At 43.1% G+C, this 27,765-nt stretch overlaps 1 protein-coding gene across 7 annotated transcripts; it reads right to left on the bottom strand.

Annotated features, from left to right (window-relative positions):
• Positions 1–643: 643 nt before the first annotated feature.
• On the bottom strand, positions 644–27,386 carry tle3b (TLE family member 3, transcriptional corepressor b). 7 transcript variants are annotated; one of them, XM_015953590.3, is made up of 21 exons: positions 27,234–27,386; positions 26,553–26,772; positions 26,047–26,147; positions 25,736–25,799; positions 23,061–23,105; positions 17,610–17,672; positions 16,939–17,043; positions 11,379–11,583; positions 11,016–11,032; positions 8,669–8,791; positions 8,051–8,101; positions 7,511–7,666; positions 6,581–6,716; positions 6,104–6,276; positions 5,920–5,996; positions 5,587–5,836; positions 4,593–4,840; positions 3,436–3,583; positions 3,198–3,348; positions 1,310–1,386; positions 644–974 (listed from the first exon to the last, which is right to left on the bottom strand). In XM_015953590.3, exons 2-21 carry the CDS (start codon positions 26,574–26,576, stop codon positions 867–869), a joined length of 2,322 nt encoding a protein of 773 aa, XP_015809076.1. In that variant the 5' UTR covers positions 26,577–26,772; positions 27,234–27,386; the 3' UTR covers positions 644–866. The 7 variants fall into 7 exon arrangements, with proteins under 7 accessions (XP_015809076.1, XP_070410976.1, XP_070410977.1 ...); XM_070554875.1 differs by having other exon boundaries at positions 11,016–11,075; positions 11,380–11,583; XM_070554876.1 differs by having other exon boundaries at positions 11,016–11,075; positions 11,380–11,580.
• Positions 27,387–27,765: the final 379 nt, after the last annotated feature.

The following is a 27,765-nucleotide window of genomic DNA, read 5'->3' as shown; positions in this document are numbered from 1 at the left end:
GACTGTTCGATTTGCAGTTGAAAGGGAAACGTTGGAGTAACTCGTAGCAACGTTGGTATTACATCAAATTAGCAAAAGCACACCGTCATTCTGTTTGTCTGTTGCAATGTTTCTGTTGCCAACTGAGGTCCAAAGGTTAGGCTAAGCTTTACCACCCTCCATCTCACACTAAACAAACAGGAAAGCACACAGACCAGGACACCTGCACATTTTATACATATATGAAGTAAATTTACATCCATCCCAGTTTCTGAATCAAAGTCCCTCCTGAGTCAGAGAACTGACCCAGATTTTATTGTACACTAACAGCACTGTGACAAAAGGCCATTTTAAGATCTCCATCACATGTCCAACCGTGCAGGAGTCATGCTCTTCAGTTAGATTTCTGCAAAGATCAGTCCGCAAAATGTGCTTTAAGAAAATCAGAGTAGAATAGTTGCGAAGTTCTGGTCTCTCGCTCCAACGCAACAGCAAGTGAGCCAAAACAATAGTCACAAGTACACCCAGGACAAGAAAATATATATTTTTAGAATATATAAAATGTTTTTATTTAATCCATTATGTACACTTTGAACAAAAAGTTTGAGGAATGAAGCTCCGCTTCACTGGGTTTCATCCAAAGGTTATCAGAAAAGTCTAGGGAAAAAAGACGGACCGCAAAATGTGCATCCCTAAAAGAACGGGACAGAAAAAGGGGACCTTCCTTGTAGTTCAAGCATCTTCAGGCCAGCAGCGCTCCTGATGTCCAAAAAAGTTAACTTTCAGAAATATGTAAGTTGCTCGAATCTGTTGTGGTCCACATTTGGTCAGCAAGAAAAATACAAAATAATCTCAGTAGAAGTGCTGAAGCGGGGAGCTTCCTCTGTTCAGTAGATGACCTCATAGACGGTGGCCTTCTTATCACCAGACCCTGTGACGATGTACTTGTCATCTGCTGAGATGTCACAGCTCAGGACAGAAGACGACTCCTTCGACTGTGGAAGAAAACAAATTAGAAAAGATCCTTATATTTTACTGATGTTACTTTACAAACGTTTCTTTAGTAAGCAAAAGTGTTTTTATGAGTAAGACGTCAACAGTTGCTTTCTTCTCAAAAACATGCTGGTATAAGTGAGACTTGCTCATAAATGGTATTAAAATTGCATTTCTGACCAGTTGGGTGACCTTAAGAAGATTCAAGTATGCTAGGTTTGGCTTTGAAAGCTCAAAAAGATCTCCAGGATTCAACAACTGATGAAGCTGATTCCACCTGAGATGTTTCTGTAACTTCCCCCGATGTTTATCATGGTTCCTTCACATTTCAGCTTACTTGGAATATGCTGGCACCATAAGGAGTCCTCCATGCGTTCAGCAGGTTGTCCTTCCCCGTGCTCACAAACCATTTACCTGCAGATAAAGATCACACGAGCGTCCCAAAGTTAACCAAACCGTTACAGATCACCTTCAATAACTACAAACATGTCACAGCAATAACCTCATCAACAATCTGAAAATACACCTAATGAAGGAGATTCAACACCTCCCCAGTTAATTATTCAAATGACCCTCTGATTAATTACCCAGCTGACTAGCTGATGATTTAATTAGTAGCAGCAAGAGCTCTGAGGCATTAAGAGACATTTAAATGAACCATTTCTGTGCTTCAGAGGCAGAATTAATACGTGAAGTATTTCTGTTAATGTGGCAAAACAGTAAAACCATCTGGTCTGTAGAACAGGCAGAAGGATCTAAACTAATGACTTCAGCGTTATGTGAAGCCGCTACCGTAGGAGCAGTAAAAACATCATCTGTGTTTGTTCCAGGTAATTTCTTACAAATAAGCTGCACACATCAGCGATCAGTGCAGAAATGTTTCTTTAAAGATTAAAGAGCATTTCAGCACAATAACAGGAGCTCTAATGGACTTCTACAAACCAACTTTGAGCTACACCAATGAGTGGATAATGTAACAGTTGGGTTGTTTCTCTGTAAAATGCAAGTACTTAGTTTCATCTGTTCTGCCTTATTGAACAGATATTTGAGTTGCCATGACCCGTGCAATAACAGTTCCTGTTGCACGCTCCGCTGTTGCACTTCCTGTTTTTGGGGTAAAAACTTATACCAAACACACTATATGTCAATTCTGTTAAAAGCATAGAGTTCGCACAAAGTAGGGATGGGTACCTTTGACATTTGAATCGATCCGGTACTAATTCCCGGTACCTACGAGTCGATACCGGTACTTAACGGTACCAATTTTCGATACTTTTGAGTGTTTATTATTTTAATTCTCTTTTATAATTAAATATATATTTTTCTCAATATATAACCATATTTGATAAATATCACGATAAATAACATACAAGTTTGTATTTTAACATCGTCCTTGTAGTTTTATAAGCTGATAGTTAAACTGAAGCAAACATCTTTACTGTGAACTAAATTTACTGTGTATCTTCATTCCTTTTGCCGTCCTTTTTCATTTGATTTTTCCTACTGGGAAGTTAGAATTTCCGAGGAGAAAGCGAACGCACCATTAGCTGATAACAATGGTGGCAATGGAAGCTAACATATCAAGCTAACGTTATCTTTAACAGTTTATTTAGCTGCTGGAGCAGATTAAAACGATGATGCCTCAAACTTAGATCGTTGTCACTGGTTTTACCTTCACCCAATCACCCGTCGCATTTAGTAAAGTAAAGCCAAACTTTAGAGCGCGTTCATGTTCTTCTAGTCGGAAATTCGGAGTTCCGAGGAGAAAGCGAACGCACCATTAGCGAAACGGAAGCTAACAAATCAAGGTAACGTTATCTTAAACATTTTATTTACCTACTGGAGCAGATTAAGATGAGGATGTCTCACTTAGATCGTTGTCTGTCGCTAGTTTCATCACCCAGTTACCCATCACATTTAGTGAAGTGGACCCAAGCTTTAGCGTGCGTTCTTTCTACCATGCTTGCTCTGTTTACAACGGGCTCGCAGGGACCGGCGACATAACGCTCTTGCGCATGCGCAACTGTCTTGGCAGTACCGAAACGAGGCACCGTTTGAAATGACGTGAATCGGTGTTCGGTCGGTTCTATGGAATTCGGTCGGTACCTTAAAAAGTACCGAATTCGGTACTCATCCCTAGCACAAAGGCTAAAGTTTCAAAAGCAAAGTTCTGAGAATTGAAAGTGTTTTGTTTCCTGTAAAACACATTAAGGAGTGTTACTCACCGCAGTAGGCAAATTTAAGTGAGAGGACGCAGCTTTCGTGGAGATGCAGCTGGTATTTATCCGGCTTGGTGTGGTGAAGCACTTCCACGTTGCTGCTCTCCATCCCAACAGCCAGCCACTCTCCAGTGGGACAGTAGCCCAATGAGAAGATCTGCAACAAGCAAACAACTGTTTTACAGCCAGTCATCAGCGTCACTCTGTGCTTGACCTTAACAGCTTTACAAGCCCATTTGTTTACCTGTGAGGTAAAGTCGTGTTGCTGGAGCTGTCGACCCTCCCTCAAATCCCAGGAGCGGACTGTGTTGTCTAGGCCACCGGTCCACAGTTTGGTCCCGTCGTGGGAGATATCGATACAGCTGGCTCCATCTGTGTGGCCCTGGAACTGCCTGGAAAACAGTCATGCAAGTATTTAAGCAACAAGGTAAAAGCATTGTAAAGTGTTCTCAGTTAGCTTGCAGTGAAATTACTCTGATTACAGTAAACAGCAATAGCTGCTGTCCATTACGTCCAATCCTATTTGGTGTCCCCCATAAGTTTACACGGCACAACTTCCTTTAGGCAGTCATGTCGTGTGTGTGTTATTAGGAATCTATTTTTTTTTTTTTTTACAGTTAAACATAACTTTGGTACGTTTGTATCTAGTTATCAATGAAAGCCTTTTCCTAATACAGCAGAAACTGTTGAGGGTTAGGGACTGTTTTAAGACCGAAGAGCTGCCAGGGTCCAACGTGAATTTCAAATCCTTGTTTAAATGTTGTGATAGGACCAGATTGTTTACAACAAATAACACACTTAACTTCTGATGCTATACAAGTTCCTCAGAATTACTTATGTCACTAGTTTGGACAAACATTTTCAGTACTCTCTTTTGTATTGCTTTTATTTTAATTGTGACTAAAGTCATTTAATACTGCATGGGCTGCATGGTGGCGCAGTGGTTAGCACTGTTGCCTCGCAGCACGAAGGTTGCAGGTTCGAAACTCAGCTGTGGCCTTTCTGCGTGGAGTTGCGTGTTCTCCCCATGCATGCGTGGGTTTCCTCCGGGTACTCCGGTCTCCCCCACAGATCACAACATGCCCTATAGGTTATAAATTGCAAGTCGCTTTGGATAAAAGTGTCTGCCACATAAATAAACATAAAAATAATACGCTGAAACACAATAAAACAAATGAGCCAACATTGTCCCGATCATAATTAGTGCTTTTCTATGTGTAACAAGTTTAGCCAATCAGAGTAGGCATGGGGAACGACTGCCAGAACAGAGAAGATAATCAGCAGATTATGAATTGGTGGCATCTTGGCTTTCCGAACCAAAAGGCCAATATTTTACTCACTACCCACCATTATTCATAAATCAGATGCAAGGGGACATGTGGAAGTCAACAATGTACTCACCTAACAAGGGTCTGGTTGTGGAGGTCCCACACAGCGATGTTTCCGTCAGAGCAGCAGGAGAAACAGACCTTGGCATCGGGGCTGATGGCCAGTGCGTAGCAGGCTGGAGCAGAGGAAGTGAGCTCGGCCTTGATACGGGGCGTCTGCGAGGCCAGGTCCCAGATGGTCAGTGTGCTGGCCTCACCTCCCACTATTAGGGTGCGACCATCAGGCAACAGCTTGCAGGAGCGGATGTAATTGTCTCTGTTCTGGAGCACAAACAAAGGGCAGAAAGTTCTCAAACTGCACAACATTTTTTTTTCATGATAAAATGACTTTAGGTAACAAAACGGTCTTTATAAATTCTGTGGAACATATTGAGTGAATTTATTTTAGGAAGTAGCCATCTCTTTTAGTTAGTGAGGCTAAGAAAAGCTACAAACGTAGAGTGGAGCAGCAGACAGGATCCCTACGAGCAGGGAGACAAATCAACAACACTGTAGACGCTAGTGGTCAAATTAAAACGGCACCCTGAAAGCTTTATAAAACCAAACTGCACCCTGGACACACCTACAGGGTGTGGGGGGCCAAATGAGCTGAACGGCATGGAGCCACAATATCAAAATGAGAAACGGGAGGCAGTTCGGAGGAAATAATGAGCTGGGTAATGGCAGGCAGGCTTGGCCAATCAGAACATCATTACTCAGCAGGCTTTTTTCTCCACCAAGGATAATTTCAGCACAGCGTTGAGACATTTTACTGAATAACTCACATTTTTTATCTGTTGAGATCGGTGAACATCTGCACTGGGATGTGGAGTCAGGCTACATTTGATGTTCAAGAAAATGTGTAATAAAGAAGACTACTGAGTGATCTTATGAAACATTAGCTCATTTTGTCTCTGCCATGGTTGAAAGCATTAAAACATTTATTGTAATAACAATTTTAAAGTCACTCTAAGCAAACACATTTCCTTTTCTCTTCCTGTGGATTCAAAACTACAATAGCTGCTCACCAGGCAGTCAAGTTGGGAGACGGGGCTCTTGCTGCCTGGCTGACTAATGTCCCAGATCTTGACACAACCCTTGCCACCAGTGTAGACGTGTCGTGTGGGGTTGCTGATGGTGACAGCACACACCACTTCCCCGTGGCTCAGCGTGTTGATCTGGCGAGCGTGACGCGGGATGCCCGGGCCAATCAGTGCATCTGGAGGGAAGGGCACGGGCTGCATCTGACCATCTGCACTCACATGAAAAGAATAGGCTCTGCAGGAAAAAACAGGAAGGAAGACATTGCAATTAATGTCTGATGAAAGCATTAAAAGACTAAATAAAGAGTAAATACTGACGGTTTTCCTCCTGAAATGGAAGTGAGACTAGCTGGGAGGCCAGGAGCTCTCATGTGAGGATGAGGGTCAAAACCCGCCTGAACAAGAAAGAGTAGACACAGTTTAACAACCGTCACACTCATAAAATACAGAGTGAAACTTTACAGCCTATAGCCTAACCCTAAATACAAGCAGTGGTAGTTACAATTGGTGAGCGTCCGTAGGCGGCAGCAGCTGCGGCGCTCATCTGGGGTGAAATGAGTCCAGGATACACACCGGGGCTGGTCAGGGATCCGTTCATGTCATGATGACCCATCATGGCGAACGGGGTCGCATAAGAACCAGCAATAGACAGAGGAGTTCGTAGGGCTGGGGCAGCTGTAGACACAGGAAATCATTTACATACATACATCTAGGTAAGTAAACACTTAACCCTCCCACTGTCTTCATGGGTGACCCCGCCAGGAAAGTTGACCATTGAGCAGGGTTGATGGTTTATCCCTTGAGGTCCACGTGGCAGGGGTGAGGAGTGAGCACCACCTCACCCCTGCCACATGGACCTCAAGGGATAAACCATCAACCCTGCTCAATGGTCAACTTTCCTGGTGGGGTCACCCATGAAGACAGTGGGAGGGTTAAAGGAATCGAACAGAATAAAACTCAAGCAATCACTAAATAATACCTAATGCCTCCATTCCAGGTGGTTTGCCCATGGTTAAGGGGCGAAGCCCTGGCGTAGTGCTGGTTCCTGGTGTTGGCGCCTCATTCCTTGGAGTAGGCGTATTGGACTTAAGGCTCGGCGTTGACGACTTGTCATTCTGTAACAGAAATACTCTTTGGTTCAGGACATTCCGTCTCATTTTACTAAATCTGTTACCTTAGCCTCTCTCAAATCAAACTACATTCATGCCAAAGTTAGGAATCCTCTCGTGAGTCAAAAACACTCCCCTACCATCAGAGAAATTCAGAGTGACAGGCTGAATGGACAGCTCACGTAAATCCAAGCTAACACAGACACTATAATGCATGCGTGTTGGTGCAGGGAGGGGGAAGGGGCACAAACCTTTCAAGAAGACTAGTTCAACGTACTGTATGCAAGTTGGTGTCTCAAACAATAATTTATTTATCTTTCCCTTCCTTTGCTAACTGAATGAGAGAAGCGGGGCTTAAGCTAACCCGACACACCGTTAAGACTTAGCTTCTGTTCCTTCCTTGTCATAAGTGGAGGTACGTAACATGGATCAGATATGTAGCCCAACCTTTGGAAGACTCTGGATAAAGGGTGGCTTAGTTTTACAGAAAATTTAGCAAAGAGGGGCGTACAGGAGGAAAAGCAACAGAAAAAAGAGACGGCAGTTTATCCAGTGGGTTATTTGCAGCCGCAGGGTGATGGAAAAATGACCATTTACTGGGTTAAGCCATAAAGGAGATGGATTGGACTCAGCCATAGGGTTTGATTTCCTGAGAATACATCCACCCTCTGCCTCTTCAAATCCCTCATAGCAGCCAACTCCTAAGCCTCTGCATTAGTCTTTCATGCACCCACCCACTTCACTTGACAAATGCCCTTTAGTCTCAGTTCAGACGTCACCCCTCCACTCGCTACACTCACATGGGCATGGTCCTTGGCCTTAGAGGATGGTGTACTACCCGACGAGGCCACTGAGGCGGGGCTGTTGGGGGCAGCATCCTTCTTCAGCACTCGTGACTTATCCAGGCCGTTTTCAGGAGGAGAGTGAGCGGGGCTGACTCGAGGGGTGGCCGGATCCTGCAGAGTTAAACGAGACAGACAGAGAGCAAGACTGAGCAAACAGACTGGAGGAAAGCCACTGGCATGTACATGTAGGTCAAACAAGCTGGGGCCTCATGTGCAAACACAGATAAATGTACTATGTATGCTCATACTCTCCCCCACACACATGCACGCGTTCTCGTTCACCTGTCACACCCTTTCTTTTTGTGTCTCGTCTTACATTCTGCATGAATGACAAAAGGAAATCCAGCAAGTAAACACACTCAGAGCACACAATCAATATTATGACAGACTTTTGGCTGCAGAGTGAAAGGTGCTCTAAGGACAGGGAGGGTTGTGTTTGGTCTCTGTGAGGCCGTCATGCTGAAGAATGTGGCCGGGTGGGTTAGAACATCTTACCTCATTGGACACATCCACGACCAGATCGTCACTCTTTTCTCCGTCACTGTCCTGCAATCAAGTATCAGCAGGATTGCAGTAAATGAGGCGAGTATTTAATAGTACTGCTCACTTTAATAAGCGTGAAACCACACTAAACAGATCACCAGAACCTCAGAAACTACAGCTAGCTAAGGACTTGAGAATTTTTTATTTTATTTATTATCTAATAAAGGAAAATCTCTAAGTTATTTCTCCTTTGAAGCGGTAAAAGTGTTATTCAACACATTAAATCAGCTGCATCGTTTCTAAACTTTAGAAGCCAGACTAACACCTAAATTATTTTAATTTAGACTTCATTTTAAGTGTCCATGGTGACACCCTTTCATCTGAAATGTAGATGCATGTTTCCAGGAAGTGAAAGGGATTTTATGGCCTTACAACATATCACTCTGGGAGGTTCCACACGGTAAATGTCCCTTCCTGCTCGTTAGGACTTTGCTTATGTACCACCGCTGTCCTGATTTTTTGGCTAACAAAATCAAAGATGGAGTCGGTTCCAAATAACATTAAAACCTCTTGGGAGGATAAATTCCTTCCAAACTTAAGATCTAGAAAACTAAAACAAAAATCACTCACGTATCCTCGGTTGCTGTCTTTGTCATCCACTTTACGTTTCTTGGAGTCGAGGCTATAATCCGAAGAATTGCGGTGCTTCTCGCTCGCTACCCGCAGGCTGTCTGATGGTGATACAGAGTTATTCTGTCAAAAACAAACACATTCCTCATCAGACAGTCAGACAAAGACGACTCAGCACTCTCGGAGTTTAATATAGCTAATAATACACTGGAGCATGCAGGTGCGTGGATCCCGTGACCCTTTCTGATAAATACCAGTATGTTCATGACGGAGAGTCAAATGTGATGAGCTGGATCATATAATAACCATTAGCTAGACGCTTTGACATTTAAGTGCAACATGAGAAGACCCTTTGAGAGAATAGAGAAGACGCCGACATGACATCGAGACATGAGTGTTTATCTCGGTCAGATTAGAGATAATATTGACAGAAAAGCAAAACACACAATACTTCTGGACTGATTTGGGAAGAGGGGGAAGCAGAGAATTATTGGAAAGCTTAGCACTGTTGCTGCTGCCAAAGCAGCAGAGCAAACAGGAAACAGACAAGGCAAGAGAGCAAAACCACAGACCCGCAAAAATACTGCAAGGCAAAAACTCTAACTGGCAAGGTGATCTGCAGACCGAGTGGAGCTGGACAGCAAATGTGAACACATGCAAACTGACATGAAATATTTTTACTTCTTCCTACATCCTGGATATTTAAATTTAACATGCTGCATTCTTAAACGCAACGATAAAAACCGAACCACCAGAAGAAACACTAAACACGTTCACTCTGTCTAATCCCTATACTGCTCGTATGTCTCGGTTGTGACAGGTACAAAAATGTGAAAAAGAACCGATGACAACATTCATGAAATCCCCAGAATTAAATAAATTAAATAAAATGAGGAGAGAAAGAGGCTATTGAGAACTCCAGGACAAGAGAGCAATGTGGCGAGACAAAGAGGGTGTTGCCTGCAGAGAAGAGTCATGAAAGGGGCAGAGTGAGAAAATTAGGAGGGGAAAAAGACAAGAGACTATAACAGGAAAGGAACTTGGCAGGCAATGAGAACACAGCAGCTTGCCAGTGAGTTTTCCCCACTAGTGAGAATGCCTGGACAGGCTGGAGCTTTCTCTGAAGCAGTAAATGGTGGGGGTTGTAGTCTGGGGGATGGAGTGGTAGGGTGGCACTGCCAATCAAACCCAAAGGCAAAGAGTGCGTGGGTGGGGGTGAAGACAAAAAAAAACCTGGAGGTCAGCTCATTATGAGACAGCTATCCCTCCTCATCAGAAACAGGCAGACACAGAGAAGGGAAGGTGTGTGACTCATGAGACCTCCCGAGCCAAAGACAGTAGAAACTAACCGTTTAGCTGTAGCTAATGGCCACTCTCAAGAGCAGACCTTCACAAAGAGCCCATTTCTCAGGGAAAAATAGGGAATTTGTTCAGCTAGTGCAGCCTAGCAGAAAGCCACCAAGAGTTTGAGCCTGGCTTAGTGCGATGCTGTCTGACAAACAAAAATCTCCTACAGCCTGTCTGTCTGTGTATCTGAGGCTGAAACCCTTCAAGGATTGCTTAGTCTCAGTAACCCTGCACTTTCATTCAACTGTGGAATCAGATGACCTGAGACAAAGGAACAGGAAGACAGTGTGTGTGTGTTTGTGTGCTAAACAAGAGAGGGAGAGGAGGGTGGCTGGGAGATCAGGTACAGTGGTATTGGCAGCTGCTTCTTACCAAATGAGAATAGGGAAGAGTTTAGGTTCCCTCCTGACATGAGTGGGCCCATTCAGGATGGCCAGTCAATGGGAATTTAATCTGTTTGAGCGGATCCAACAGAGCGTTACACTCCAGCTAACTGAGAGCTTTAAGCCAGTCCAATAAACAAGGACTTTAACATGAGAAGGAGCAGAGAGATAGGGACAGCACAGGACAGAGAACAGTGATGGGACCCGCTAACTCACTGAGAAAACAACGCAGAGCTGTAAACATAGGAGCACACTAAAATAAGTGTGATAACAAAACAGAAAAGAGTTGTGTATTGACGACATGGAATTTTAAATCCTCCAGAAAGTGGGGAGAGACAAAGAGAAGGAGAGCAAAAGTAATTTTTTATTACGATGAAATCCAAGAAAGTAGCAGATTAATAATCCTCGTTCAGAGATTGTAGTAATTCCCCCCCTGAATTAGATGGCATATGGCCATAGGTCATTTAAATTCAGTCAGCATATAATCCAAGCACATAAATGTGTGTTCTGACAGAGGAAGCATGACGTTCTACTCAACGGTGGGTCTAAGTACACCTAATCACCAAACACAGTGATCCAGGAACACAGTCAAGAACTGTACAGGGGATTCAACGTACCGTGCTGGACTCGCGCTCTTTCAGAGGGATGGTCAGAGGCAAGTGAAAGGATGAGGGGCCAGCAGGGAAAAAGCAAACAAAAATTAGTATGTGGATAAGAAAAACTCAAACCAACAAACAGATTTGGAATTAACAACCTAACAACACTCACATCAAACTAAACAGTCACTGGTTGATAAATATGCAAACGTTTATATAAATTAGCAATAAAAATCACAGCACTTGGAAATGTTATCTGGATGTCTAAATCTTCACAGGGCAGACTTTACAACCTGCATGTCTCAGTTTAAACTACTTCTATAAATAAGTTTAGCCGGTGTTTTCTCTACAGGAACATGTTTGTGTGGCAGGTATGCTCCTCACCTCGGTGCTCCAGGTCATGGTGATTCTTCTCATCCTTTACAGGCAGGTGGGCCTGGCTCCCAAGAGCCCCCAAAGCCAGCAAACCGGAGCCAGCACCCGTCACAGGAGGGATGCCGGGCGGCTGCAGACCTGAGGGATGAGGGGGCAGCTGGACTGGCGGGCCGTGGGCAGCGTGAGAGAGGTGCTGAGCCTGAAGCTGCTGCTGCTGCAAACAAACGCACAGAGACAGGAGACAAAACCGAGGACAAGTGGGTCAGGTGGGAAATTACTCCATGAATGACCACACTCTGCCCGTGCTTTGATGCTGGATTTAACAACGATTCACTCAATGCTAAACACTTTATGGCAACACGCTCTAGTTGCTCGCTGGCTGGTTTATTAAAAATAAGGGATGAGTTGCTCAGAATGGTGAAAACAGTGTTAAATGGTAGACAACAATAGAAAATGTCTGTATTGTTTGTTTTCTTCCTCTCAAGTTGATAGCTTTTAGCTTTGGCAACAAGTAGCAGCAAGGATCAGAAAGGCATAACAATGATCCCAAACTTTTAGCTTCTGAGCCATGAAAGTGTAATGAATGCTCAAAGCTAAATTAGTAAAGATAAATCAGGCCGCCTCAACTTGTATGTACTACTTATATTCATTTATGACAATCCTGTTAGCGTTTATGTCCATAACTGTAAAAAGGGTTTCATTACAAATTTTCTAAAGCTTTTATAATATCTGGAAATTAACTAAAGACCCCAAACTTTGTTTCTCGTCACCAGCAAAAGGGTACGGACCCCCATTTGGACAACACTGGTGTATAACACTTTCACAAAATAAAAGACCAATTTATCACTTTTCTCACAGAATAAGTAAAAATGGTCCCAACACTAGTGTGTGAGAACAGCAACACTAAGTAGGCTGCAAGTTACTAGGCAACTCATGAAATGTGTTCTTTATTAAATACTAACTTATGATACGTAAATGCACAAAATAATGAAAACCAGTGTCTGAAGCCAAAACCGATCACTTTGAAACAAGAAAAATGAAACAACATTTCTCTGAACAGTTCTGTAAACTAACAGCAAATGATCACATTTTAAAGACTGAAGCAACCACACTCAAATAATTATCCAATATCTAATGACATCAATGCCAGAGACACGTGTAAAAGTGTTCATGAATAAGCAACAGTGACTTCACTTCATGCTCTCACTTATTTACAGAACTCCCACATCCACTGTTCTTTTTCCTCCCGATGAACTTCAGAGAGCTACGGTTCGATCAAACAACACATCACCTCCAGGCCACCAAAATGATATCAAACAGTGTTTGCTTGGTCCCAAACCGCAGAGCTTCAAACACAGCTGAGACAGTTGGAATGAAAGAAAATAATAATAATAAAATCAATAGGTCCACACTTGGAAACCTCTAAATCTTTCAACAGTCTGGAAAGCAAGCAAGCATGGCCTCCGCCAGCAAAAATACAGCTAAGCACAAGACAGTTGGAATACACGCACGCGCGCGCGCGTACACACACACACACACCTCCCAAGAGGCCATGTGAGAGGCGGCCAGAGCAGAGGGAGTAGATAGACAGGAGTTAAATAGCCACTCAGGCAAGAGGGAAGCAAGTGCTTTAAAACAAGGTTAAATAACACTTAGCACATCCATCAACTGCCTCTCCAAAAAGAAAAAAAAAAACCATGATTGTTATTCCGCTTGTCAGTCTGAACCTCAATAACCCGATCCATACATTCATTACATTAAAAGGAGAAACGAGTCCACATTTAAAAGTTTATTTAGCAGTTGGCCATTATTCACTCAGCTCATTATGTGGAGTTGAACCTGAAATCTTCTGATGGATGCTAGCAACTAAGGGGCAGCATTGTTAATCGATATTGTACTGGCATGCAGAGCAGCCCATTTGTTGTGAGAAAGAAAAACCAAGCAGAAACTGAGAAATGGAAGGACTAGCCAGAACAAGATGAGGAGGGAGACGCAAATCACAAAAATAACAGGAGAATAAAAGAGTGGGCAATGGATTGAGGCAGGGACGTCCCTATTGAGTGTGCCTAATGAGGAAAAGCGTGCAGGGATCATTATCAAGAAGCCTCATTAGCGTGCTATAGCTGAGGAGAAGAGGGGAGAGGGAGGGAAGTTGTGAGCGGTGGATGGAGAAAAGCAAGAAGAAGAAAAAGGAAAATCAGAAAATAAATTGCTTCCAATTCAATATTCATGAATAAAGAGCTAGCTTTTTTCACACGTATCTTTTCTCATTATGTGTAAATGCTGCAGCAGTTCCAGCAACTTCCACAGGAAACAGGCAATTAAAGTTAACTAGGCGAAGCTGGCTCCCTGCAGAACAGTACTGTCAGGTGGAACAAGCATCAACAGCACCAGCAAAAACCATCTGGCAGACGGGCTTAATAAGTCTGGCAATGATCGCCACATTACCCGCTCTGCCTTACAACGGTTTTGTAGCTCATCATTTTCTTCAGTCAGCCTGACCAAAATTAGACTGCATCCTGCATTACAACTGGGGAAAGCAACAGCAACACCAACATCAGTCCATGGATGATGGCTAAATGTTCCATCTCATCTGTGACACCAGAGTCCGAGAAGACAGAGGACACAAATTCTAAAGCTCATCTTCTAAAGGCATCATCTACCCTCAAAGAGCATAACATCAAGCACAGAGAATGAAGACTAGATAGTCACTATGAAGCTTCTGGTCCTGCTGAGTCAGGAGGGGACAAAGGGCAGGAGGAGATCCCGTAAGAATAAACAATATACACAATAGCACCTTTGGTATAGTGAAGTTAGTTGTTTAACTTCTCTCCGGGTTCATGTTTTTAATGTTAGAATGATAATTGTTAGGCAAATACAAACAGGAATGGGTCTCACAGTAGGAAAACACAGTAGGAAAACACAGTAGGAAAACACAGAAGGGCATTAAAAGTGAGAGATTTGGGATGTTTAAGAGTAGAAAAGCTGCAGGTCCTGACAGTCCCAGAATGCTCAAAGACTGTGCTGACCAGCTTTGTGAAGTGGTCACACACATGTTCAACCTGAGCCTCCATCTGGAGCAGGTCCCCATCCTGTGGAAGACCTCTTGTGTGGTTCCAGTTACCAAAACCTCACATCCTTGAGAACCAGACAACTAAAAGTCATCATGACCTCCCATCTGATGAAGACTATGACGAGACTCATCCTCACCCATCTATGCTCCATGGTGAGCCCAGAGATAGACCCACTGCAGTTTGCATATAAACATGGGAGTGGAGGACACCCTCATCTACCTGCAGCACCAGGCGCCTCAAGACACAAAAAAGCACTGTAAGAATCATGTTCTTTGACTTCTCAAGTGCCTTCAACACCATCCAACCGTGTCTACTGCAGCAGAAGATGAGCGGGGCAGAAGTGGATGCACATCTGACTGCATGGACCATCAACTACCTCACCAACAGGCCACAGTACGTCTGAGGTGGCTGTGTGCAGTTCTGACACCTCCTGTAGCCAACACTTTAACCAGTATCCAACAACAATCTAGTTTAAAACACACACGCATGCTTTTCTTGTCACAAATGTTCAAACCACAGCCAAGAGCTTTGTCTCCTTTTTGTGTAAACTTTACAAAAGAGTATCGATAACAGAGTAAACAGTTTATGAACATTCACTCACCATTAAAAAGCTATTGAGACGAATAATGATGCCAACAGTTAACTGTCATTGTGTCATGTGGACCAAAAGGTATCCATTTATGTTTTATTCTAATAAAGAGTGGGTTCGTATTTCCCAAAGCAAACATCCATATGTAATAAACTGCATGTGTGAGTCTAAACACAAATCTTGTTCCTGATCTATGCTAGAAGCTTTAATAAGGACAGAGACACTTCTACTTACTGGCACTGTGCTGATGAAGTACTGATGACCTAACAGAAAATGTGTGTATCTTTATGATTTTAGCCCTTTCCTCTGTGCACCTCCTCAGTGTGACCACTGACCGGGTCGGTCAGGACCTTTGTTAACAGCCTGTTGGCTGACAGGAAAGTCATTATCATAAGAATGGAGGGTTGCACCCCTGCCTCCTTTCCCTTGATTAAATGTTGACATGTGCCTCTTCATTAGATTTGATCTCTACCCCTGGGACACGACAGTCCCACACTAACTCTGCTTAAGAAGCCAATCAGAAGAGTGGTCTTTTGGGTTTGAAAAGGGTGTGCTTGTTTTGGTTTTGTTTAGAATGGTAGAACAGACGTGTCAGTAACTGTATTTCGATGTGCTCCCGCTCCACAGAAAGCCTGATTCCTGCAGAATAAAATCTTTCAGTAAGAATAAAAACTAGTTAATTCCAGGATATTTCAAATATGTTTTTAAATAACCGAGTAGAAAATCTCATTTACAACCGGCCCTGACTTGTAAACGGTTAAAGGTTTGAGGGTTTGCAGTAATTACTGGTAGTTCAGTTAAATGCAAACACAGACATTGAGGTGATTATGAAATAATTACCTACATTATTATTTAGGTGTGGTTTACTGATTACGAAAGCACCAACAACTCACCAGAAGAGTGAGTAAATGATGTCACAAGACGCTAGCAGCGGTAGTAAGCATCAATAAATAACGAGTAAACACAAGCTGGAACAAAAGAAGATTTTCCTGTTCTACACACAGACACACTGCCATGCTGGAGCCCAAACTGTAATCACCTATGAAACACACCGGGTTAGTGCTGCTACGTTCCCACTGCAGTTATTGCTGTTGCAATCACAACGCTTGTCCTGACCTGACCACCTCCAGGTTTCCTGCTATTGGGCCGTGTTGGAGCTAAGCCTGATGGCTGGAGCCTTTTATATAATTACACTGCGACACAAGTGAAATCTGAGAAAACAGTTGAGTAAGATGGCGCTCGCACGGGTGCACGCTGCGAGCTGCTCGTCCTCTTTAAGCACTGGTACCTTCCTCTTTACTGGTTTTTATTGGCGTTTTATTGGCTTTTATGTATTTTTGTTGTCCCTGATGCTTTTTTTGAATGGTGTGGATCAGCGCCTTGGGCTTCCTGACAGGGTTGCGGAAGGCGCTTTATAAATAAAGCTTTGATTGATTGAAAACACATAATGTGATCTCAGTCTGGATTGTGCTGCTTTATACTAGATATGCTTTGTTGTTGCACAAGACAAATCTGGGCAAAACTACACATAGGAACTGTGCACTGGTGGGTTACATAATTATTCAGAAGCATTACATCAGTAAACATGGTAAACAATTTAAACAACATAAGAAACCCCTGGAGACACGGACAAGTCTGCACAAGTGAGGAGGCCATTGCTGTACTGGTTCATGTTTAACCATATTAATTAACTTTTGGAAAAATAAAGACTGAACACACTAAACTGCTTTTATTTTCTTTAAACACTTTTTCTATAAAAGTCTATTTATTTCCTGTGTTATCCTCAAAATGCTGAAGCATAGCGGTATAATAGAGCCCACTTGGGTAAAGTGCTGGTCCTCCTCTCCTCATGCAGTTTTGCCCTTGCCCTCGGGTTAAATAAAAGAAGAAGAGGGGGTATACACACAGTCAGAGGCAGATTGGGAAGTCCACGTACCCCGATGATAGCATTCAGCTCAGTCATTGTCACCTGCTTGGCTCTCTCAACAGCCTGAGCCACCTGCTGTTGATGCTGCAGGAGAAACACAAAAGATGAGTTATGACAGAAAAAAGAAACCACATCTTAGCCAGTGCTGTTCACAGGCTGACACATCAGCTGAGATTTAGAAACTAAGTTTTACAAAGCACTAGCAAAAATTTAAAATGCTAAACTTAGTATGTGTAGGGTAGAAGACTACCCCAGTGATCTAGAGAACACATTTTCTACAGGTATTGTCTGCAAACAATCTACCGGACATGTAAGAGTATTTTTGGTGAGATGAAGTAGGAAGTTAGCCGGGGCCAGGCACGCCTTAAACTCTTTAAGTTCAGCTGAATACAGGTGTGGCTGGTTCCTGCTAGATGGCTTCTTCTATAGAACAACTGTTTGTTGTCAATTGACTTAATTATTCACTTAATTTCTATCCCTTTCATCATCATCAAGTAGTGTTTTGTGCATCTATGATCAGTTAACATCTAGATATATTTTAGATCATTCCACTGACGAGGTCTTTGAACAACAGCGACTGTTAATTTTATGTATTATGTTAAAAAAAACTCATAATTTCTTTAGCTGCAGCTAGCAAGGCTGGTGCTTACCTCTTGTGACAAGAATGGCATGATCTGAGCCAGAATTGCATTGAGCCGTTTGGCAATTTCAGTCTGTAGAAAAAAGGAAATAAAACATTAAAACAACAGTGTCTCTGACTACATGCACTTAGCAGAGGGAAAGATGATGAATTACCTATAAAACATGATTGTTTACAGTGCTCATCAGGTTCAACCACGTATAACAAAATTGGGACTGCCCAAGAACTAATTCACCCCCCCCCCCCCCCTCCATTAAGCTCAGGCCTTTATTTCATTAGGAGGCTGAAATATGCTAATGCCATCGGGCTGGAGAGAGCCTAATGAGGTCTATACTTCATAATTACAGCCCATAAAGAGGGGGGTAGGGCACGCTACAGCAGACAGGTTAACTCTCTGGGCTTATCTGTCAGAGGCATCTCTGGCATCGACCACATAATATTAGCTGGCAGAGTAAGATGATACTGCAAGGCTCGATGTACATAGAGCACTTTACAGTGCTGCATTTAGACAAATGGATGTGCTGTACCGCCCGTCTGCTGCACTTGAAGGTCCCAAGGCATTTTGCCCAAACCAATTTCCTTTTTTTAAATTCTGCACTTTCCACAGAGTCTAGGAAGAAGAGGAACAGAAAAGTGGGAAGCAGAATAAAAGAGCAGGGGCAGGGTCTAAAAGAGGTGATGAACGGTGACGTGAAACCCTCTCATTTGACATTAAGGTAATGTGGTTTGACTTAACCAGAGGTGGTGAACTAATTGATTCCAGGAGATTAAGGGTGGAGGCCCAGCAGGTGTGTGGGGGTTGAAGAGGTCCTTCCTGCCATTTTATACGCTGCTGAATTCCACTCATTTACTCCCTTAACCTTGTTTGAGTGTGAACAGAGGAGGGAGGAGAAACAGGAGTTACCAGCAGCCTTCTGCAAAACCTCTGTGTCCCTTTCAGTTTAGGGGGGGAGGCAGAAAACGAAGGGAGGAAGAGGAGGGGGCATACCCTTGCTGTACAGTCAGGAATTATCTCACAACCCCCATCTGACCTCAGCCTCACCATGCTTTCTCTTCTCTCTTGTCCTCCAAAAGCTTCTTCACACCCCCTCGTACTAATCTCCACCATTCTCTTCTGTGCTACCTCTCCTCTCATCTTCCTCTCTTCTGTTGCTGGGGCAACGCTATCTGGCACGGCTTATCGTTATGTAAATTGGGCTGGGGCTCTGACCAGAACAGCCTGTAAAATCATATTAGGCGCAGCGCAGAGGCAGGTCATTAAATTGAATTTTCGGCCTGTCGATCTGATCGGCACGGGAAATTAATGAGGGAGAACTGGGAGGAGGAGGTGAACTGGAGGGTGGGGGTGAGCTAAAATAGAGAAGGGGTGGGGTGCACTTTGGGGACTCATAAAGCATCATCATTAGCGGGGGCAGTACACAATGACACTAGTAGGCTAAGAGTGTTTCAGTGTTACACCAATTGCATGGAAATGGCTGCAGGGGGAGCAACGTGGGGCTTGTGGGAACAGCTGTATGCTGATACACTCTGCTATTAGAGCAACTCCACTACAAGCCCTCAGTCACACAGGAAAGCATCCATTTGCACACAGCAAATCACCACCTCAGAGCCACCATTTGAGCCCAGAAACATTCCTGGGATTTGGGTGTACTCTGCGTTTTTAGCTGAACTGTTTAGCGTCATGTGCATCGATAAATGAGGGCTGAACTAACACTGTTCTACAACTGTCGACTTCCTGTAAAGTTTTGCCCCAAGTTAACGATGAGTTAAAACCTGAATAAAAAAAGTGATTCTCCTTTCTTTGCACACACACACATTCAATGGAGTGAGGGCAAACAAGATGCAAATAACAACCCGCTCCGCACCTAAACTGCTGCTGTTGGCTCCAACTTATTGTCCGTCCTTTTCCAACTCTTTGACCTAATTCTGTTCCGAGTACGCTCAAGGTAACGAGAGCAAATGGGTGCATTGTCTGTTCAGATAACCTTTTGACAGCTTTTTTAAAAGCAGAGAAATGCAGATAGCATATCCACTGAGTCACGGTGCTCAGGGCGACTCCCATTTCATTTTGGAGGAACTATTTTCTTCTGTGCTTTTAGTAGCCGAGACAGAAAGAGTTTATTATCACCTAAAGCTGCTGACAACAGAGGCCTTTGAGCCAGCAGAGGCTTTTCGCTGCAACTCCATAATTACAGGTACTTTGTGTAGCCTAGTAGCACCAGTGCTTGGAGAGGCTGGCTCTCTCCACTGCATCCCTCCGTCAATGGTGTGTTGAAAGCCGTTTGGCTGTTTGTTGGAGCTCAAGTACCATGTTTACAGTTTTTTCTGCCATACTTCAGTTTAAGTTATGCGGCACCTAAACACAAACACAAGTCCTGCCACCAGCTTGTTCAGGACATATATACACGCAAACAATAATTATATAGCACTACTTCACCACCATCTGCCTCACACCCTCCAGTAACATCATCAACATCCCCTGAGAGTGTGTGTTCTAGTCAGTTTGTTTTGGCTTTGAGACAGATCGACCATCATCACCTTGGTAAACAATTCCAGAAATCCTGTATAAATTATTCATTTGCACAAGCTTCGGTTCTCCTTCCCAGCGCTCCTCTTTTCACCTTCTTCCTCGAGGAAACAGACACGATTCTTCATGATAAAGCACTTTGTTTCCTTCACTCACTCAACAAGTGAAAAATTGGATAAGCATAGCACAACAATCTCAAAATGGCTTCCAAAGGTGAAGCAAAGTCAAGCAGGACAAAGAAGTAAAGCACCAAATGTTCTCATGTGAATCCTTGAGATGAGCTTATCTTTATTTTTTTTACTGGTGTTGAACGTGATCCAACAGAGAGGGCTAATATTAAACTGTAGGCAAGTGATGAACAGAGTCCACAACAGAGAACAGGCAGTAAAAAACCAAAGCAACCCCCACCATACCTACACCAGTCAGCAGGACATGATGCTGAGGCAGCCTAATGAGCTGCACTAATTAAAATCACTTATTGACAGCAAGCAAGGGTGATTACCTCCACCCTGCACTTTCTGCCATCATAAGAGACACTGTCAAAACAAATTACCTCCCGGCAGCCACACAGATCCCTTTCATGGTAACCACCCTGCTCTGCAGCAGCACAGGGGAAATGGGAACCTCAATTACTTTGTGTTTGTGCGAGCACACACCAACAGTGTTTCCATGTAAGGGATATTTATATGTGCATATGTTTATATGTTAATGCAACAACCCATTTTTAACCCAGCTTTGCAAGAGAACAGATTTTGTTAATAACTCTTCAGCACATTAAAATGAACGTGTTATCTAGCCTTCTTTCCCCCTTCTGAATAACAGGGACAGCTAAGGACCGCCTGTTTACCTCTGGCTGATGTCATCACAAACACTTGTTCACCAGGGATGGGGAGGGGGGGGGGGGGGGGGTAATAAATTATTCAGAGGGCTCTCCACTGGGCTTATTGACAAACAAAGGAGATGCACAGGACAAGTCGATTAACCCATTTACTCCAAAACCTCTTCACTCCAGACTCAATCCACCTTTCCTCCCCGCTTGTTTCGTTCATCAGCATCCACCCACAACAGGCAGCTCCACCCCCACCATACAGCCTCCTTATTGTTGATAAGTGGCTGACAGAGAAACTCCAGAATGTGGAGGGAGGTGGGCAGGTTCAGGTCTCCGATAATCAGAAAACACACCTAGTTAGCACAAACACATACACACACAACGCGCCAGCCAAAACGTCAACAGCAGATGAATTGAGCAGTGTGCTGCTGTTCCAACTGGGCCACCCTCCCACTGATGCCATTAACCTTCTGGATCTCAGGGCCATGAAGCCTCCAACCCCAGTGCTCTGCCTCGCTCACAGACTCCCACTCTAATACATCATACAGCACAACTAATGACACAAGGGCCATCATTCACATCACCTCGGCAAGGTGGGGGTGGGGGGGGGGGTTGTAAAAGCAAATGTGATCAAGGTAACAGGTCTGAATCAAACAAATCAGTTAACTAGGAGCAAAATGCTAAAAGTGAAAAAAATAAAAGAATTATGTGGTTTTGAAAACCTAGCTTGACACCTCACGTCACAGAGTCAGGATTGAGTTGTCTGTGGGCTTTGGATAGGCACAGGTGTCATTCTAACCATCTGAAAAGTTGTGCTACGCTATTGTTGTTTGGGATGAAAACTGGTTTCTGATTGGTTCTTTTTTCCAGTCTCTCATTTTTTCCCCGTTTTCTGATTAGATTTGATCAATTTTCATTGTCTCTTATTTGTCAATGCAAATGTTGGTCAACAATCAACAATTTAGTCTTTATTAGCGTAGGTTTCGAACCGATTCCAGCAAGGTGACAACACAAGCTGCCTGTTTACTGCTCAGAGCCCAACATCATCCATGCTGAGTCATCATCGTTTTTTCCCAGCTCTCTTCAGCTAGTGAACACGAGTTGTTGTACTTTCCTCTAATAACATTGTCCTGGATCTTTTCACCTAACCCGGATGCTGAGAATCAATTACAGTGAAAAAAGCTGCTTACTAGGGTTCTTTAAAATGTTGGCAAGCCCAAAAACATTCGTGTTAAATCATCTTATCAACTTGTCAGGTTGCGACATTGTACTTCAAACCAAACTTAAACCTTGCATGATGTAATCGAACTGGAAACCCAAGTTTTACGGTGCGGTTTCTCCTGAGGGCAGATTTCGGTCCAGGAATGTGCTTAATGAATATCCGTGAGCCATCCAAATGAGTCAGATAAACATAACTCTGAAGGTTCACACACTTGCGGTCTATTGCCACTTTAAAGTGAAAATCTCCAAGGTCATTACATAAAGCACTGGTTCTGAACCAAAAGAGCACCAGGACAGATCAGCTGGGCAGATTTTTGTTGGGTTTTAAATGACCTTACCCAAACACCGTCCAATATTTGTGAAAACCAAAAGACCAAGTAAAGCTAACTGACAGATTGCCCAGTTATGGCTGCTACTTCTGATTATTGTATCTGGTAACGTCTCAAAGGTGGTGCAAAATAAACCAGATACATGTTTGCTGCAGAAGCCAGCTCTGCTGTACGGTGGCAGCTGTACTAATGAGCTTTTAGCCTCGCTGGCAATAGGGAAGTAGACAGAAAACAGCACTGACATATACAGTATTTGCACACAAACACACACATAGGACAAACCACTCAGAAGCACACCCTCTCAGATTGTCTGCCAAATACTTCACTTTAATCTTATCAAACCACCCATCAGACAGCAAGCCCTTAGTGTTATTTAACCCGTCAGCATTTTTTCCACAGGAAGCCAGAGTATGCATGCCTTCCAAAGACATTATGGCATATGGGTAGGAACTAAGGTCAAGCATGCATGCATGTGTTTACATTCCTTAGACATTAGGAGAGAAAAGAATAAAAGGTTTTGGCTGTTAGAACACCATCGCTGAGATGGCTACATACCTGTTTGTGCATCTCGATGTTGAGACCATAGGACATCTCATAATACTACAAAACAGAGGCAGAAAACAGCATGTTAGTTTTAAGCACATGTTACCAACATACTTACTAGTGTTCCATTAAATTGATTTTATGAGGACAGCAACAAAGGAATCCTTAAAAACCTTCATTTTAACTTCACAATTTGACTGTAAATAAGACTGAAAAAAGCATTTGATTGGAAAGACCATTTTAGACAAGCTTCTAAACGAGAAGCTTCATGTTTCCAAGGAAGCAAACATAAAATCAAACAATAAAAATCACTAATAAGCATATATAATTATTGGCATCTTAAACTTTATGTGAGCCTAAAATAGCTTGCACATATTTTTTACCTATTTTAGTTTTTATTATCTGTTCTGGACCTTCGTGTGTCTGTAATAAAGTAATTGATTGATTGATTGATTGATAAGGTCATGTGCTTGTTGCTGCTACAGAAACAGAATGCCTGCTTTCTTTTGGAAGTCCCTAAACGCAAAAACATCCTCTGACCTCAAAAACCAGGAAAAAACACAAATCTCCCTGCAGCTGATTGTCTAAAGTTGAAACAATGGATCCAAACTGACGTTTAGTCACTTGTTTGATTAAAATGGGTGACTCCAAGTTTTTCATGCAGGCTGAACATGATAATAATCGCCTGCACCTGTCAGCTACATAAGCTTCTGATAGAAAATCCCAGGAAGAGGTGGAGAATGAGGAACAAACGCATCAATGTTAAAAGTCTCTGAAATACATTAAACAATATAGTAAATACACCATCTTGGACCGGATACATGACTGTAATGGTGACAGGGTACCCCAGAATAGTGTTACGCCCTCTGTTGTCCTGGCGGGGAATTACTTTCAAAAATCCCCAGCTCACGGGGAAGTCTGAAAGTAAAGTATCTCTGTCAGTGCATGTGCAGAGCTGATGGAGAAGTATAAATTATGCTTATGATGCCAAATCCTGGCATGTTAAGCTCAACTTTGTTCTGACAATCTGATTCCAGAAACAAGCGCACCTGTGCTTTCTTCCACCAGAGTGACTTACAAGGCATTCATTCCTACTAGAGACCACTGCAAATGTATTAATTAAACCAGTGTCACACCTTTCATTGTCAGACCACCTTCTGGCAAGTTAATGGTTAAAATTATTTACATACACACGAGGAAGGCTGCACTGCTTCCCAGATAATGATTATCCTTATTACTCAGTACACAACTGTTCAACTTGGTTTAGCTCACCTGTAAGTTCATGTTTTCAACACCAGGAAAACAAATGCAACACATCTTCTAGGGATGTCCTGTTCCGATATCGATAGTAATTCGATATCGGTCCAAAAACAGTGTACCGGTTATATCGAACGGCATCAAAAATCTCCAATTTAAGCAGTCCCAGGTTCACATTTTTGCAACCAATGGTTAAGAAAAAATTGTCGTTGTTTTCATACTTACTGTTATTGGCTTGTGTTCTCCGATTGAGTAATATCACTTGATCATGCCTTTCATACATTCCACACTACGAAATAGGTAAAAGTATGTATTTGTGCTGATATCGTATCAGATTGATTTAGGTATCGATCAATACTGATCAAATTTTCCTCTGGGATTAATAAAGTATCTTTGATTTGATTGAAGGCTGCAATATCGGTATCGAAAGTGCAAAAGTTGTATCGGGACATCCCTAATGTCTGCTGTTAGAAATGCCTTTGAAGGGCATGTAGTTGCTAAATCAAAGTGTGTTTTCCCACAAAATATCAGATCAAGATAGTGTTTTGTGATTTTCAAGTCTTACTAAGAATGTTGAACTTTAGTTGTAATGTTTTAACTCCTAAAACTGACTATCTGAAACCATTTATTTTCACATATTTCAGTAATTACTGACAGAATGTGGGTGAATAGTTTCCATACTCTCTTCATTTCTAGAAAAACAAAAGTGTTTTAAAATATTAAATTTTTGCACAGTAGGAAGAAAAGTGAAGCGGTGTAAAAGCAATAGATGCGATGATGCTAATGTAACGTTTTTCATGGTCAGAACTGAAAAATTCAGGAGCTTTCTTAAACAAAACGCAAATTCATGGATTAACCAAAAGCATTGGTCTCAAAAAACATGGCTGCTCTGCTGAAAACATGGCACGTTGTGTGTTTATTTACATGAAATTTGATCACAAGTGGCCACTCAGGACACATGCATGATTATGGCAGGTCTGACCATCTAAAGCTGTCAACTTGTGATCAGATGAGAATGAAGGTTTGAAGGAAGAGGGCCTCCGAGTCTGAGAAAGCTGTGGTTGGGACACAACAAAAACACGAAGGAAACCTACTGATTTGTACCCAAAAAATTTTAAGAAACAGCAGAGCAACTCCCAGAGGGTCACAGTGGAGTGTTAAGAGTGGGGGTGGTGAAGGGTCACAGAGAATTCCAGAGCCACAGATGGGGGGTCGATACGCCCCACAATCAATAGCTGGACATTTGACCCCAGCTAGGGTTTCAACTGCCCCTGCACTCACCCCCACCCTGCACCTTCTTATCCAATGAAAACACAAGAGTGTCAACGATCTAAGAAGCTATTGGGAAAACAACTGGGCTGCACCACCTGTGACTGTTCACCTGAGGCAAAAGGGAGGACATGGTGTTAAATCACAAACCTTACACTTACCATGACATAGTGACGCTGCATTTCTGTCTTCTCATTGGCCAGTTTATCATACTCCACTTTGAGACTTAAAGGAGAAAAGAGTCAAATGTTACCTTCGATGACATTTACGGACTGTCAGACAAAACAGAAATCAAATATCTTATTTGCAGGATCTGTAAATTACATATATTTCTAATGTATTTCAAATAAGACACCTGTTTGAATTCTGAAAGCAGGACAGCGATGATACAATAATTAAGCAAAACAGTAGCAGCTTCCTCTTCCTATTGTTTCCAGGAAGCCACTACCATTTACGGTTGAGTAGTCATTACCTGTGGTACTGGGCCTGTAGGAACTGAAACTCGTCTTTGATCCTATCACAGGACTCCGCCACAGTAAACTTGAAGCCAGGCTGTCCTGGCTGGTGAGGTGCCTGAAAGAGTGTAGATGCAATTAATACAATCGCCACATCTATGCGTTTTAGGTAAATTTAGTTCTTCCTCTCTTTTTGGTCTGTCCTCTCATGACTCGTGACCTTTATACAGCACAGTGATGTTACTTTGTGACATTTGTTTGCTTTTGGAGCACGATCAGCCTGTGACAGATAACCTACCATAAAATGTGAAAAATTACTTAAGCAGTAAATAAACTGCTTCACTAACTTTCACAAAATTCCCAATCCTGTTGCTAATAAACATCTCCTGCCCAAGTGACACGCCTCATCGACGACTCCAACCATAAACAGCAAGGTATAGATCAACGGCTAATTAAGTTATTCTGATCTGTGGGCTGGTTCACTTGCGTCAATTTACAAACTGTGCCAAAAACAGCTACTTACCGGATGCCGGCCTTGTGGATACATGTTGAGTCCTTTACGCAAGGTAATCGACGTGTTTTCCTCCCCCTTTCTTTCTGTAATCCCAGAGAAGGTGCGGTAAATCACCGCCACCCCCTCCCCTGAATCTACAGGATGGCGGTGGACAAAGCCTATTCTCGGTTAGGCGCACTCCCAGACCCCCTACCACTGGATGTATCACCTCCTCAGTCTGTCTTTGTACCTAAACAAACATAAAACGGGTCAGAACCGAGGAAGTGGATCAAGTAAACACCACTTAAAGTAAAAAAAGACACAGCAGGTCTACTGTCTAAAATAAATAAAGTACCGATATCCCCATTAATGCTTTTCAAATATTCAACATGTTACGTCAAATTTATATCCAGTCGCTCCAGTTTTATTTACACCACTATGAGTAAAACAAATTAAATGCGTTTAATCCAGTGCGTCACATAAATTCAGAAGTTTTAAGTTTTTATTACAACCGCAAAACCCCCAATGTTTTCTTCGCCTTTTCCTCCCAAATTTAATGAGTTTTCTTCGGTTTTCTTCCATAAAGAGGAAAGAACACCCAAATATGTGGAGGTGGTCCGGGCTGCTGCGTTCAAAGTCGGCTACCATAAAGCCACACCACCGCCAACACCGCCCGCCTCGTTAGCGCCTCTCTTCGGGTAGCCCTTTTACCTTTGTCTCGACTGATTCCTCCCTCCTCAGCACAGGTAATCAATATATCCACAACACGACTTAAAATCCTTCACTTCTACCCGTCAGCGGACACATGGAAAGGCTGGAAAACGTCCGTCGTCGTCCGTGTTTTTCATACGCGTCGTCTTCTTCGTTGGCCCCTTGAGAGTCCTTTAAAGCCCGGTGACTCCGAGGCGGAGAGCGTCGCTCAGTCCGGTCGGACGCTGGAAAACACTCCGACTTTAGCGGGTTGTTGACCCGAAAACTTTCAAAGAAAAGCTTGTGTAGATCCAACAGCCGCGCGCAAATCTTCCAGTAAGTCCTTGCACCGAGATCTAGACACTAAAGCAGTTATTTTTGCTAAAAATGTCGACCGTTGTGAAACACCGCCTAGCTGCCGCTGGGTACCCAGTTCCTCCGCCGCGCGCTGTACCACACACAGACTGTGCACTGACACGAGGACCTCACTGCCGAGAGAGGGCCCTGCACCAACCAATCAGACGCTCCGGACGGGTTCAGCACACGTAACCAA

This window comes from Nothobranchius furzeri, chromosome 9, assembly GCF_043380555.1.
Source record: "Nothobranchius furzeri strain GRZ-AD chromosome 9, NfurGRZ-RIMD1, whole genome shotgun sequence".
Taxonomy (NCBI): Eukaryota; Metazoa; Chordata; class Actinopteri; order Cyprinodontiformes; family Nothobranchiidae; genus Nothobranchius; species Nothobranchius furzeri.
The sequence above is the reverse complement of the archived record's forward strand: the minus strand, read 5'-3'. Positions and strand labels throughout refer to the sequence as shown.